At 41.0% G+C, this 15,984-nt stretch overlaps 1 protein-coding gene and 1 pseudogene across 1 annotated transcript in view; one reads left to right on the top strand and one right to left on the bottom strand.

Annotated features, from left to right (window-relative positions):
* The window catches only part of PRKDC (protein kinase, DNA-activated, catalytic subunit), a 187,967-nt gene that overhangs the window by 18,509 nt on the left and 153,474 nt on the right, over nt 1–15,984 (bottom strand). The window contains exons 70-76 of the mRNA XM_077765911.1: nt 11,591–11,765; nt 10,012–10,202; nt 8,650–8,809; nt 7,708–7,868; nt 3,496–3,707; nt 1,473–1,560; nt 1,237–1,380 (exon numbers count right to left, since the gene is read on the bottom strand). Coding sequence (XP_077622037.1) covers nt 1,237–1,380; nt 1,473–1,560; nt 3,496–3,707; nt 7,708–7,868; nt 8,650–8,809; nt 10,012–10,202; nt 11,591–11,765 — 1,131 coding nt within the window. The remainder of the gene's footprint in view (nt 1–1,236; nt 1,381–1,472; nt 1,561–3,495; nt 3,708–7,707; nt 7,869–8,649; nt 8,810–10,011; nt 10,203–11,590; nt 11,766–15,984) is intronic.
* LOC144233123 (alcohol dehydrogenase class-3 pseudogene) lies at nt 4,113–5,228 on the top strand (annotated as a pseudogene).

The following is a 15,984-nucleotide window of genomic DNA, read 5'->3' as shown; positions in this document are numbered from 1 at the left end:
TCTCTCTCTCTCTCTCTCTCTCCCTCTCTCTCTCTCTACCCCTTACCCACTCGTGCTGTCTCTGTCTTTCTCAAAAATAAAGAAACTTTTGGGGCGCCTAGGTGGCTCAGTCGGTTGAGCATCTGACTTTGGCTCAGGTCATGATCGCAGGGTTCGTGGGTTCGAGCCCAGTGTCGGGCTCTGTGCTAACAGCTCAGAGCCTGGGGCCTGTTTCAGATTCTCTCTCTCTCTCTCTCTCTCTGATCCTCCCCCGCTCATGTTTGCTCATGCTCTCTCTCTCTCTCAGAAATAAAACATTTAAAAAAAATAAAGAAATTTAAAAGAATAAATTAATTAAAAAACCCAGAAGGTATAAAGATTCTCCTTTGTACTAGAGACTGTGAAACTTGAGAACTCTTGCAGTATGAGTTCTAGGACTTCTCCATATGCTCTTAAAGTTTACTAAACAAAGTAATTTGACCAAAGTTAGAACAAAACTCAGTGTGATTAATGCTAATGGAGGTGTACATAAGGTGTGTTCCACAACAGAGAAGGAATGTCTAGTTCTTGTTGGGGAAGGAGGTTCAGGGAAAGCTCCACAGAGGAAATGGTGCCTAAGCCAAGTCTCTAGGAGTGAGTTCTCCAGATGGACAAGGAGAGAAGGTCAACCCACTTAGAGGGAACAACAAACACATTGGCAGTAGGAAATCTGGACACTTCAAGATTCATTTCATCTCCATTGGCTCCAAGAGGCTTTCCCTGAACTGAAGGGCAACTTTAGAACCAGGTCTCCTGTATCCACATTTGTCCTCAAGCCGCAGTTCTTCATATACTGTACTTGTCAAGACAATCCCTCTGAATCCAGGAACTAGGTCTGTCTTCTCTTTGTACTCAGGAGTATGCCTTGGACAGATGTAAGTGCTCAAAACAGTTATCAACTTCCATAAAATACAAATATTTTCTTGACCCAACATTCAAATCATTGTTAAGAATTAAAAATATTAAGCTACATATAACCTTCAAATCTAAAGATCTGAGCATGAAGAAAAGAATGCAATCAAACCCCTGGTTTTTTTTATTGCCCCACCTGCCACTATCTGACCTAAACATGTGTGTCACAATCTCACAGAAAGTAACAGATCTAAAGAAAAGTTTATAATTCAACAAACATTTTAAAACCAGAATTATTAACAAACCAGCAAATATAAACACTGATCTTCACAAAGATTCCATGATCATAAAACCAACTACCCATACCTGAATGAACCTCCTTCTGAAAGCCCCAAGGCCTGGAACCTTTGGGTCTCCCAAGGCTGCATACATTCTTTCATACATCTTTTCAATGTTTTTTTTATTAACAGGGGTTTTTGCTAGGTCAGCCTTAATATCATCAGTCCAGTCCTGTGCAGAAAAAAAAGAGAGAGAAATCACATTGACTGTAAGTACGTTTTATCCAAAATCTATGTTTTATGGACTGAAAGCTATTATATTACCTTAAAGAGCATTTCAGGATTAGAGAGCTGTTCCAGGGCACTAATAAAATCTTGAATCACTCCTCCTTGATCCAACTTAATTTTAATCCTATAAAACAAATACCAAGTTTAGGTTATCAAACATCTTCCAAAGATCAAGGCCTACAGTTTTTATATATAACAATTATTTATATTTATATATAAAATTACATACACACACACAAACACACAACTAATAGTTTAGGGAAGGAGCAATTTTAAAATTCTGTTCAATATTAGATAAAGCACAAAGTATGTGTTCTATCTGGAAGTGAGGTTCTCAGATAAGGTAAAAGCAAATATCCTTGCAAATGATGTTGACATTTTGATGTGCATAATTTGACACATACAGTTTCTGAAGTTATATTATAAAAGAAAAGGCCACATTCTCAGCACACTTTGAAACCTTTCTCTTTTCTTTTAGAAAAAATTAATCCTGCTGCAGCTGAGTGTGTTGAGAGATGGTGCGGGTGGTAAGCAGGGCACCAGCAGTGGCAGGCGGGATGTGCACAGACAGCCCATCCACAAATCGTGACAAAATCTGTGTCTTATTCTCATCTTCTCAGAAACAGACATTCTAAGTAATGAAACAAAGGAGCTCATGACAAAAAGCTCCTAACAGAATGTCAATGAGAACACCATGCATTTACCAAGGTTTCCTATAAAAGTAGTACACTACTGCTAGTTTTATCAACAGTCTCCACTTATAAATCAAATGGAAAAATGAAAAGGGTGACACTTCAGGTAGCCTACTGAATCTTTATTAAGAGAAGCTTCCCAGATAGCCGAGTTAAAGAATAATTTCAGTAACTGATTTCAGAAAGCATCTCATCTAGTCTGTCTCAACCAAAAGATTACTGTCAAATATTACTATTATAACGACAGAATGTTTCATGAATAAAATTCTAAGATGAAACATATTTTTTTTTTAAGTTCATTTTGAGAGAGTGTATGTGCGTGTGCACAGGAGGGGTGGAGAGAGAGGGAGAAAGAAAGTACCAAGCAGGTTCTGAACTATTGGTGCAGAGCCCAATGCAGGGCTTTAAATCACGAAATGTGAGATCATGACCTGAGCTGAAATCAAGTGTCTAATGCTTAACTGACTGAGCCAACCATGTACCCCAAAGATGAAATTTATTCAAAAAAAGGAAAGGGGCACCTGGATGGCTCAGTCAGTTAGGTATCTGACCTTGGCTCAGTTCTTGATCTCACAGTTCGTGGGTTTGAGCCCTGTGTCAGGCTCTGTGCAGAGAGCTCAGAGCCTGGAGCATGCTTCAGATTCTGTCTCCCTCTCTCTCTGCCCTACCCCACTCACACTCTCTCTCTCTCTCAAAAATAAACAAACATTAAAAAACATTTTTTTTAAGAAAAGAAATTTGGGGGCACCTGGCTGACTCAGTCCGTAGAGCATGAGATTCTGCATTATAAGTTTGAGCCACACACTGGGCAAAGAGTGTACTTAAAAATTAAAAAAGGAAAGAGGGGTGCCTGAGTGGTTCAGTTGGTTAAGCCTCCGACTCTTGATTTCAGCTCAGGTCATGATCCCATGGGTTCATGAGTTCAAGCCCCACATTAGGCTCCACTTTGACAATGTGGAGCCTTCTTGGAATTCTCTCTCTCTCCCTCTCTGCTACCCTACCACCCCCACACCTGACTCATTCGTGCTGTCTCTCAAAATAAATAAATAAAATTTAAAAAAAAAAAAAGGAAAGAACAAATAACAAATAACATAACTGGAGCAGGTACATTCAACAAACAGATGTCTAAGGTTTTCTATCCTCCAAGGATGGCTCTAATTAATTTGAAGACAAACATAAGCTTCCATGTGTTTGCTTTTTTTTTTTTTTCCTTTTTTAAGTAAGCTCTACACCCAATGTAGGTCTTGAACTCAAGACCACATGATCAACAGTCACATGCTCCACTGACTGAGCCAGCCAAGAGGCTCCCATGTGCTTGCTTTTACCATACACTTTTTAAAATAACCTATAGTATTTGATCAACCCACCTTGCCACAAACTCCTTATTCTTATGACCAGCAGAAGAATCTTTGAAGGAATAGCTTTCACTACTTATTATAAGTGGGTAGACAATCGCCTGTGGATAGTTATCAGCAATCTCTTCCACAGTGCGCTGGACAGCAACAGCTTGTTCTTTGTCCAGTAAGGCCACCATGTGGCTGATCCAGCCAATGAACTGCCAGCAAGGAACGGAAGAAATCTAAAACACAGAGAGGTGCAACTTAATAATGAATAAAATATTTAACAGTTTTATTATAAAAGTATTGTGTTTATATAAAAATATGTGTATTATATATATATATACACACACACACAGAAGTATAAAATAGGCATAAGTCTAAAACAGAACATCTTCTCTCCCTCAGTCCTCTCAGTTCTTATTCCACTGTGGCAACCATTCCATTTTTTGAGAATGTTTTGCAAGCAAGTACACCCATATTCTTTATTTACAAGAATGGAATCAGACTAGATATACTGTCTCACAGATGGACAGGTTTACCCCATTCCTTTTACCAGCTATATAGTATTCCGTTTTACTTAACTATTGCTATATAATCCATTTTTAGGATATTTTCCATGTTTTTCTATTATAGATAATGCTGTAATGGACATCCCTACATGTTTATCACTTGTGCTATGTGTGCCCACTGGATTAATCCTTCAAGTAAAATTACTGTGTGAACATTAAGAATTGTAAAAAACATTGCTAGATTTCCCTCAAAAAGTTTTGTTAAATTTTCATTTTTTAAAGGTATAATGAAAACTCTTATAACTGAATACCAAGAAAACAAATAATCTGATTAAAAAATGGGCAGCACAGCTCAGAAAACAGAGACTCTCCCCTTAAGGTCAGAAACACATAGGGATATCCACTCTCACAACTGTTATTCAACATAGTGCATCCCAAAGTGTGGAGAATGCAAATTTTGTCTAAACCCTAAAACAAACCTCTGCCAGAACACAAGATTTACTCCGGGAAAAGATTAATGCCAGATGGTACAAGCAGAGTTACTTGCAAAGGAAAGACAACTTTACATTACATGGGAACCAGCAGGTTTTCTGAAAATACAGTTGCGGCTGATCTCTCTGTTGCTAAAATTGATCCTTTTAACACCTTCGGAAAGCATCTGCCTTCTGAGCTGTGGCACTTCAGCTGGCTGGGGAGCCACTGTGGACACTGCCAATGTGGAGCTATCTTTGGCGTAGGAGGCGTTGGACTGGTAGTTACCATGAGCTGTAGGGGGCTGATGCATCTGGCAATTGGTATGGATATCAATAAAGATAAATTCACAAGGGTCCATGGGGCCTAGAGCCTCTAAGGGTATAACCCCCAAGACTTCAGGGACCCATCCAGGAAGTGTCCGCTGAAATGAATGACTGGGAGAGTACTATTGCTTTAAGTGCACTGATAACATGAAAGTCAGGCGAGCAGTGTGGGAGGCATGCCGCACAGGCCAGGCCATCAGCGTGGCAGCTGGAGTGGCTGTTTCAGGTGAAGAAATCGACACACACTGTGCCAGCCAGTAAGAGGCCACATGTGGAAAAGTACTGCCTTTGGAGGATAGAAGGGTGTGGAAAGTGTCCCAAAGTTGGTGTCTGAATATATGTCCAAAGAGATAAAAGTTGATGAATGTGACTCGTAATTTGTCTTCTGACCAAATTAACAAAGCCTGAACTGATGGATGCAGAAAAGAGCATTCAAACTACTGTAAACCTTTAACATTTTATTTATTTTTTTAATGTTTATTTTGAGACAGAGACAGAGCATAGTGGGAGAGGGGCAGAGAGAGAGAAGTGTCCAACTTCAGCTCAGGTCATGATCTCACAGTCGTGGGTTCGAGCCCCATGTTCAGCTCTGTGCTGACAGCTCAGAGCCTGTAGCTTATTTCAGATTCTGTGTCTCTCTCTCTCTGACCCTCCTCTGCTCACACTGTCTGTCTCTCTCTCTCTCTCTCAGAAATAAATAAAACATTAAAAAAAATTAAATTCAAAAGAGAAAGTATGTCCATCCTTGTACCTAAGTCTGCTGTTCCAGCTGGAGCAGCCAAATGAGCAAGGAAAAGCTCTTCCAAGTTTAGTCTCTTAGACCTTAGTTAGTTAGACTAAGTTTAGTCTCTTAGTTAGTTACTTCTAGAGTAACTGACTCTAGGGAACACTATTTTGTACATAATCCATAAATCTTTAATCAAGGAGAAAGCTAATACAGTCATGAATTTGTTTTCTGAACTCTCCACAAAAATAATTGCTAACTCATTAAGGAATATTCTAACATAATAAAAGTAATTTCTGCATATGTGAAAAAAGTGAGTAAGTCATGGGAGTATGAAGTATAGCCTAGGGAGTCCAGTCAACTGTGCTGTAACACTATGTGGTGACAAAGGGAACTACACTTACCGTGGTGAGCATCGAGTAATGCACAGAACTGCTGAGTCAGCACACTGTATGCCTGAAACTAATAGGATATTGTTGTGTCAACTATACTTTAACTAAAAAAATGTATCAGGCTACTTTCCAAAATCCTTTACAACACCAGAGACAGTTTTTTTAATTTACTGTCAATTTGAGAGGTGAAAAATATCTAATTTTAATTTCCATGCTTCATTATGACTGAAGGTACACAGTCTGTTTATTTTCCTTACTCATATTTCCTCTGACCATTTTTTTTTTNAAAATGATCTAGTTTCATTCTTCTGCATGTTGCTGTCCAATTCTCCCAACACCATCTGTTAAAAAGGCTTCCTCTGACCATTTTCTACTAGTCTATTTATTTTGTAGACATAGACATCAGCTCTTCGTCTCTCATATATGTTGCAAATATTTTTCTCCTAGTTTTTTTTTTTTTTTAAACTTTGTATATTTTTCTTTTTTGTTCCCCCCCCCAGGAAAGAAGTGTTGATTATTTTCCTTTATAGCTTCTGATTTTTATCAGTTCACTCTAAGGCCATTTTCAAAATTTGCTCACATCCTCCCCCTCAATGCTTTTTAATGTGCTAATTTTAAGATATGATCTGATGCACTTGGAATGTTGGTGTAAGAGTGAACTTGGCAAGCCTCCTACCTTCACCTATTACATGAGAAAAGAGCAAAGTGTGTGGAGATAAAAGGCGTCAGTCCATGCAGCCAAGGGAGCCCTCAACAAAGGTTAGTTCCTCATCCCTGGTGCCATAACAACACTGACTTAACATTCCAATTACTTCCTCCCAAATTCAAAATGCTATTTTTATCATATACAAATGAAATATTATTTGGGGATAACTGAAATCATAACTTAATGATTTCTTCATTTGTATTTAAGGAACACACACACACACACACACATACACACACACACACACACATACACATATACACTACATTTCTGAAGTTACTTTCATCTCCTCTTTAGATCTATTGAGAAAATCTTACTCTTTGACATCCACAAGAGTCAGAGGGTGTAGAGTAAAGCCTTGCCAGGCACAGAGTCTCCACAGCTCAGAAACCAGCGCTGTTTAAAAATATACTATGGAAAGCTAAGCCTTTTTAAACTACTATATTATCAACTCAAAGCCTGGCCCTATTTTCCAGTTAAACACCTACAAGTCATTAAGGACTCTTTCAGATGGCCCATATGACAGGAAGGCGCGGGGGTCGGGGGGGGTGTCTGATGCAGTCCGTGGGGGAGGCATGTATGGGACACACAAATGGTGAGCAGACCATGTGGGGGAGTGCCTGCACATCCTGGCTGTCCACCGCGTGCTCAGAGGCCTCGGATCCTTGTGAACTCGGTGCTGCCAGCAGGCACTACAGTCACTGCAGTGGGATGCCAGCTGAAATGTGCTCCCTCTCCCTGAGATAAGTAATAAACTGAGCATAAGGCACCGACATATGTTCTAGACTACAGGTTACTCATTATGGGCAGCAAACTGTGTTACAGAATTTCCCGCCTCTGTCCCAAACCTAACTCCTCCTCTTCTTGGGGTCCTTGTTCAGACAACAGTGTTCTTACCAACACCCACAGAGGAAAAGTGGTAAATGTGAACACTCTTTTATACAGCTTTATACAACTTTAAATTATATATGTTCTTGGAATGGAGTTAAAATTCAATGCTGGTTAGGAAAAAGTGTAACATGTGCACCACACATACTAATGTGTTTAAATATAAACAGAAACATGTCTTTACATCCTGTAAAGTTATCTTCGCCAGAATTCAAATACTAACCTCTTTTGTCATTAGGCTCAGGGTCTCCTCTGGATACAGCTCTATAATCTGCAGCAGCCTGGGAAACTTCAGCCTGGCTTCACTGGAATGCAGTTTTAAAGCTTTCAACATCTTGTCCACCACAATGGCTGGATACATCTGCAGTTCTACAGACTCAGTAACTACCAAGGACAGGAGAGAAGAAACAATGGTCAATATATCCACTGATACATATATAAATTATAGAATTTAACAAATATATAGTCATATATTTCTCTTCTTGGTTTATATTTGGTATTATGCCACTGTTCTCTTTTTAACAAGTGCTTTAGATCAACCAACACCAGATGCAGTTTTGGGCCATATGTTGAACCTGACTCTTCTGTTAGATTGTACATTCTGCATGAAGTGCAGTTTCCTTCCTGGGCTGGGTAGGAACAGAGGGGAGCTGCTCGTTACTGAATTTATTTCAGGAGCAAGAGGCAGGCCACAAAGCCAATATTACCAAAGCTACAAGCAAAATGTAGAAAGTATAAACTAAAAAAATGGAAAGATAAATGATAGCTAGACTGTATTTATATGCAGGTTGCGTTATCTGGAGAGGTCATTGCTTCTTAAAAAAACAAGACTTTGGGGCACCTGGGTGGCTGAATTTAGCGTCCAACCTTGGTTCAGGCCATGATCTGGAGGCTTGTAGGTTTTAGCCCCACACCCTCTGCTGTCAGCACAGAACCCATTTCATATCCTCTGTCCCCCTCTTTCTCTGCTCCTTCCCCACTCACATGCATGCTCTTTCTCTCAAAAATAAATGAACATTTAAAAAAAAAAAAAAAAAGCAAGACTTTTCTAGAATAACTGTCATTTAAAGACAAACAAACAAACTGGAAACCTAAAGTATCCACAAGTCTTAAGACTGGAGAACACAGTGTGACAAACTAAATGATTTTTCCTTCTGTGATTTACCTGATGCACTCTCCTCCTCCTTGCGGAGCTGCTGGTCACAGAAATCTGCTAGTGTCATGTAAGCATCTGTCATGCTGGCTACAGGCCCCTGGCCCTCCTCAGCTGTCCGGACGGCCTCAGAAAGGTGATGGAATGCTCTCTGGTACAGCCCTGCTATCACCTAGAATTCACAGAGGTCTCAGAAAACCTGTGAGTCCACCTGAGGTTTTCTCAAAGAATTCTACTTTCTACTTGTGATGATACAGAAAGATTACTTGTGATTTGTGAGTCATGAGATAACACAGAAAGCTGGTTAAATGGAAAAGGGAGTCTGTCTGCCCTGACTGTGAAATAGTAAGCGATTCCAATCCAATCCTCAGTACTTTTTTTTTTTTTTAAAGGTTTTATTTGTTGCTGAGAGAGAGAGAGAGACAGGGGAGGGTCAGAGAGAGAGGGAGACACAGAATCTGAAACAGGCTTCAGGCTCTGAGCTGGCAGCACAGGGCCCGACATGGGGCTCGAACCCACGAACTGTGAGATCATGACCTGAGCCAAAGTCGGACGCTTAACCAAGTGAGACACCCAGGCGCCCCCAATCCTCAGTACTTTTAAAAGTCAGATGGTCCGGGGCGCCTGGGTGGCTTAGTTGGTTAAGCATCCGACTTTCACTTAGGTCATGATCTCACGGTTCGAGGGTTTGAGCCCCGCGTCGGGCTCTGTGCTGACTGCCAGCTCAGAGCCTGGAGCCTATTTCCGAGTCTGTGTCTCCCNAAAAAAAAAAAAAAAAAAAAAAAAAAAAAAAATAAAAGTCAGATGGTCCACTAGTCATGCAGAAGTGGCACCAAAGGTCACTGGGGGTCATACAGCCTGTAGGAACTAAAGAAGAGATGGAAGTTGGTGCTCTCACCTCGCCGGCCTGCACAGATGTTACTAACACTGTGAAGGAAGAATGCAAGCCTAACACCTAAAGTAAGATGAGAGGCTGCAGACTACGAAAAATGCAAAATCATCTGAGAAAAGCTAAGCAAAGCAGATGCTACATAAAAAAGGTAGAAAAGGCTGGTTTGCCCCACCAGCTAGTGGGATGTCTGAATGGCGACTGGTGGTGAAATTCCATTAACAAAATCCATGGAAGAACTGTTCACATCAACCTGACACAAATTTCTCACTTTTAATACTAAAACAGTCTGCGTTGTGCAAACAAACAGGAAACACATGGAGTATGTCAGGTTTCCACGTAAGAAACTTGGCTGTGCATAACTTCAAATACATTTTCAAAATACGGAGCAATCATCATTCCTCGTTTCTCCTTTCCTATAGCCAGAAGGGTGCACATCACAGACACGTGACACACAAATAGAACACTCTTCCTGGGCTCATTACCTTTTCTCCATCCTCTGAACCAGATCCAGAAAGGTCCAAGATTCTTCTAGCCTTGCTTTCCTCAATTTTAGCAAGGCAGGTTGGTTCTCTGCTGAGAGCATTCGCTATGATTCTGTAAGTTGTACCCAAGAGAATGTTCTGGTCATGGAAAGCCAGAACATTTTTGCTTAAGTAACTTGATATGCTCTCACCTGTTGATTAAAAACATACACACATGATTTAGTCAGAAATAAATGAATGCCATAAATTAAAAAAAAAAAAAAAAGATATAGTGTACAAAAGTTGTTTTCTCTTAAGAAAGATAAATCTTGAAAGTAAAAACTTGACTACATTGGGTAGGGATTTCTTGAATTCACTTGAATTAATGAAAAATATTCTTTGTTAGCAGTGACTGTATCAAAGCCTAGAAGCTAAGCAGTTAAAACACTGAATAAACTTTTATTCAAGCACCATCATTCTGCATTTTGTCAAAGCACCGAATTCTCTTATAAAGAAAATGGCTCTTTTCAAAGCAATTTGTGCATGTATATTAATAGCTCAGAGTACATTTTTAAGTTGATACTGTGACCTACAGCTGATAAAACAATAGATGTTGCTGCATTTAAAGGTCTAGTTCTATGTCTTACTCTGTGGTTCTAGGGAAGGAATTTACCAGCCCTGGTCAGGCCTGCAGCTTGTACAGGTGTGAGAAGGGATGCAAACAAAAGAGAAAGGGCCATTACCTGGCAAGTCCCATCAACTACACTGCCCTGTTCATCCATCCATGAAAATTCTCTGCCAGATTTCCCTCAGATATAGGATCTAAACCACCGGCCCTGTTATTTCACAACTGTTACAAACCACTGCCACACCAGGACACTACAACTGTGTCGTTATTATGAGTACTAACATTTTCTTAGTATCAGCAAACTCCTCCTCTCCCCTGTTCCCCCCACCAAAAACTCCTAAAAATATTTATGCAATCATAAGGGTGATGTTCTAATCCTGATCAATATGGAAGACCTGCTTCTCCTATTTGCATTTTGACTGAGACCAAACTCTGACATAATACCCTGTCCTAGTGAAGAGTCAGATCTGGGAATGTGACTGTAAGCACTGTCAATTATTGACAATTATTGACAGGGCTGTGTACCCTTGGACATTGGGCAGCAGAGCCAGGGAACTGGATCCAAAACTCTCAACAGAGAAAATTTTTCTCCCTCAGTCATAAAGGCTATGCTATTATAAAAAGAGCTGAGAATGAAAAACACATTTCATGTTCAACTTTTTACAAGGCAATTCTTGTAAGTAAATGAGGTTTTCAAAATAATTAAACTGTTAGATTCATAACTTGCATAAGTATTAAGAAAAAAATTTTAATTTCAATTTTATTGACCGGTGAAGAAATAAAATCTCCAAATGCCATACTCAGTAGCATTAGGATACAAAGTACCTTGGCTCCAAATATTTAGTAAAATTATCACAAGACTGAGTTCCCAAATATAAGATGAAGCAGCAAAAGAAGGGTTTTAGGAGACACAGAGACGTTACATAAATTAGTGATGTTGCAGGTAGTTAGGTAGGAAGAACAGCCTGGTACCCAACAAGGAGACGGTTTTCAGCGCCGTGAGGATCTGCTCAGGGCAGCTCTGGGTCCGGCTCCGGCTGTGGCTGAGACGGCAGTAGCTCTGCACCCATTTCACCTGCCAGTCATCTCTCGTTTTTGACTCTCTATGTAGCTCCTTCAGCAGTTTCATGGCAAGTGAGAAATTGTGCTATAGAAGAGGGAAAGAGATGTGGTGACATACAGGTGATAACTTAGAAATAAAACTGTTCGACAAAAGTGTTTAACTGGCCTGCTTTCCTTTTTGCATGACACAGCTCATCTTAGAGCAGTGAATCCCTCCTCTACTTAAACTATGTAGATATGTTTTTATTTATCATGGGGACAGATTCACATTTAAAGTGTACAATTCTGTGTCTTTCAGTCTATTCACAACCATGATGGGCAACCATCACCACTGTCTAGTTCCAGAGCTTCTGATCAACTCAAAAAGAAACCCTTTGTCTGTGAGCATCTGCTCCCCATTACCCTTAGCCATGGCCAATCCACTGATCTACTTTCTGTCTCTATGGATTTACCTATTCTGGACATTTCATGTCAGTGACATCAGTGGTGATTTTTACCTGTCTTCTTTCACCTAGCATAGTATTTTCTGTGTTCATCCATGTTACAGGGTGTATCAGTACTCTATTCCTTCGCATGGCTAAATAATATTCTATTGAATGAATGTAACACATTTTATTATCTATTCATCTACTGACAGATTCTTGGGCTGATTACACCTTTGGGTCTTGAATACCACTGTAAACATGTGCCTAAAGACTTCTGTGTGGACACACACTTTCCCTGGGTCACACAGTAACTCTGTTTAACTTTCCAAGGAACCGTCAGACTGTTCTCCACAGCAGCTGCACCGTTTTATGCTCCTGTCACCAGTGTATGAGGGTTCCAATTTTTTCACATCTTCACCAACATGTGTTACTGTCTCTTTGATTACAGTGGGTGTGAAGTGGTAATTGTGTGGTTTTGATTTGCATTTTCCTAATAACTAATAATGCTGGGCATCTCACGTGCTTGTTGACCATCTGTGTATTTACTTTGGAGAAATGTCTATTTAGATCCTTTGCCCACTTTTTTAGTTGGGTTGTTTTGAGTTTTTGTTGTTTAGTTATAAAGAGTTCACTATGTGTTCTGGAGAGTGGATGCATAGCAGATACAGGATTTCCCAGTATTTTCTCACATTGTATGACTTTGTCTCATCACTTTTTTGAGTGTGTTGAGGCACAGGAGGTTTTAAATTTTGGTGTATAAATGTTGGTTGTTGTGTGGATGTCTTTTAAATCTTTCCTGCCCAAGTTTCAAAGACATTTTCCTCAGATTGGGGCCTTCACAGTTACTACCCTTTCAACTGTGAAGACTAAACCTCTGAGCCGTCCTCAGCTGCACCCTGTCTGTCATTACTGCTGTCTCTGGGTTCCTTGTATCACTAACAGAGCATCTCTACCGTTGTTTGCATTCCCACCACCACCTCCCTAGCTTGAGACTTCACTCCTTCTGCTTTTTCCCTCAGCAGCCAATCTTCCGAACAGCTTCTAACCTAGTCAACATGTTCAGAGCAGACTGCAATTCCCGATTTCTCACCTCCATGATTTTGTTTGAATTTATCCTGTATCTATAACATCTTTCTCTTTTCTTCAAGTGCTAACCCTACGGTTTCCATAAAGCTCCGTCCAAATGCCTCCTTCTCCAGGAAGCCTTCCTACCAGGCAGAATCTCTCTTCTTCCCTGGGCTCTCCTAGCATGGTGACTTCTTTTTTCTTCACCCACCTTGTACTTTTGTTGGGTTGAAGTAGAGCTCTTGTTCTCTTGCTAGACAGTGATCACAGGAGGAGGGAACAGTAGCTCTTACTCAGACACTGCTGGGTAGGTACAGTTTCTTAGCTATACTGTGATACTCATCACTACTCAGAACTTCCTCACCACCAAATCCCTAACCTCAAATCACCCCATTATGACCACAAACCCACTCTATTCACCAAATTCCTGTTACGTGTGCTTTATAACCTTAAGACCTCTGGTAACCTTACCTGCCTTCTTTCTGCTTCTACTTCCTTCCATGTACAATTAAGCCGGCCAGCATTTTCTTAGTAAGATCATCAGTTGTCCCTGTGTTATACCCACCTGGCAAAACCACACTCTGGGTGTACTGAGGGCATGCCTTTTCTGCTCCTACACACTTAGAGATGCACTAGAGACATCACCAGCCAGGCCCTCTGTGTGCCCCAACAGTCCTTCCAAGGCTCTCCAGCCCCTCTCCGGAGCCTGGCTCCACTCTCTCAACGTCCTCAGCTCTCCTCAGCTGAACCCCTACAGAGGGCCTCACTGCCGGTTCTAAAAGAGAACAGGTGAGCTCACCCATTCACCTTTGCCTGAATCCTGTCCCCACAAACTCCATGAGAAATCCTGTTTCACCAGTGATGTCCTCGCTCTCTCTACTATTAGGCTTTCAACATCCTCAGTCCCCTCCGTCCTAAAAACCAAACTCCTCCCTGAGCCCACTTGCTCCTCTGCATCATGGCTTCCTTAGGAGCAGCCTGTGCTCACTGTCCCCGTATCTCTACCTCCATCTGTTCTTCCACCCATTATGATCTGACTTCTGCTCTAGTGAAATGATTCTCACCAAAGTCAACACAAGCCTCCCACAATGCAAAGGGCATTTCGGTCTCTGCACACCTTAGCTCTCCTGGGGAATGGGCACTGATGATTTCTGCCCCTTCCTGTGGGCTCAACCCTTGGGGTCATCCTCTACTGTCACTGTTTGGTTTCAGCTCCTTTGTGGGCACCTCTCCCTTTGCTCCTCCCAAAGCTATACATCTGTTTTGGCAACTGGTCTTGGTCACCTTATCCACTCCTGACAGTCCACGTGCCAATCACACTCAGACCTCTATTGCAAGCATATTTTTTTCTCCAGAACGATTTCTTATGTACAAATTATCTCGTATGAATCACAACTTGCTTTTCTTAAATGCCTCACAAATTCAGTATGTCTTGAAATGAATGCACCATCTGCCACACAAAATGGTCCTCCTCCTGCATCCCATCCACCAAACTACACAGGCAGAAGTCACAGAACCAGTCACACTGTCTCATCCATGCTTCCTCCTTTTTCTTGGAGGAGAACCTACATTGGCTCCCCTTATCAATTACATGGATTAGTAACAGAAGCTGGGCAACCCTTTGCCCTGCCTTCAATTTTTTCTCTTCATTACAATCAGAATACTGTTTTAAAACTGTGTATCTGCTCACCTCGATCCGAGGGCTTCCTGCACAAAAAAGCACAGCCGTTAAGTAGGGGCTAAAGTCCAACCGTCATTCCACTCAAAAAACCGACTGCCCTGATCCATTTCTGGGTCTTATGTTATTTCCTCCACCTGTTTCCCCTTCCAATTCCCAACTTTGATATGACATCCTACTCCAGGAGGCTTTCTCTGTTTCCATAAGGCTGGGTCAGGTGTCCTTCCCATGTGACTATCCTTTAGTATTCTTGTATTATAACTGCTTGTCTGTGTGTCTATATTTTATTCAACTTGGTATCTCCAGCACTTAATAACGTGCTTGGTAATGAAAAAAGGCAAAACTCAAATTTCAGTTCTGCTACTTTTGAAGAGTTTCAAAGAGCATGGGCAGGTAAACTGAAATGCACTTAAGGTTTTATGTAATCTTTAGACTAGAACTGTTTTTCTTTCTTCACCTCCAATATTACTGGTATTGGTATCTACCTCTCTTTAGCCCTTATTTATATGTGAATACAGCATGCCATATGAAAGTCTTTTAGCTATCCCAGTCATTCTTACATTACACATTTCTAAGTAATGCACTTGCAGCTCATTTCCTTCCCCACTCTCTTCCCAACCCTTCCCCAGTTTGGAGAAGTCTGAGCAGTAGTAGGGAGCATGTACTGCCTCTCCATCTGGCCCAAGCACCCTAACTTCATGCTGAGAAGCCACATGCACTCCTCGTTAGCCATATGCCTTAGAAGATGGCCCCAGCTGAAGCAGAGCTAATGAAAAGAATCTTTTTCTGCAAGAAAAAGTTTCTAATTCCAAGAAGATGTAGTATGGAGAAAGGAAGATATGAAACATCCATGGCCATTTCCAACTACAAAGGGTAAGCCTGGGGCTGCTAGAAAGACTCACTACATAATAATCTGAGGACAGGGGCGCCCAGGTGGCTTAGTCAATTATGCACCCAACCCTTGATTTTGGCTCTGGTCGTGATCTCACTTTGTGGGACTGAACCCTGTGTTGGACTCTGTGCTGACAGCGTGGAGACTGCTTGGGATTAGTTCTCTCTTCTCTCTCTCTGCCCCTTCCCCACTCATGTACACTTTCATCCTCTCTCTCAAAAATAAATAAACTTAAAAAAAAAAA

This window comes from Crocuta crocuta, unplaced genomic scaffold (assembly GCF_008692635.1).
Source record: "Crocuta crocuta isolate KB4526 unplaced genomic scaffold, BGI_CrCroc_1.0 scaffold1471, whole genome shotgun sequence".
Taxonomy (NCBI): domain Eukaryota; kingdom Metazoa; phylum Chordata; class Mammalia; order Carnivora; family Hyaenidae; genus Crocuta; species Crocuta crocuta.
The sequence above is the reverse complement of the archived record's forward strand: the minus strand, read 5'-3'. Positions and strand labels throughout refer to the sequence as shown.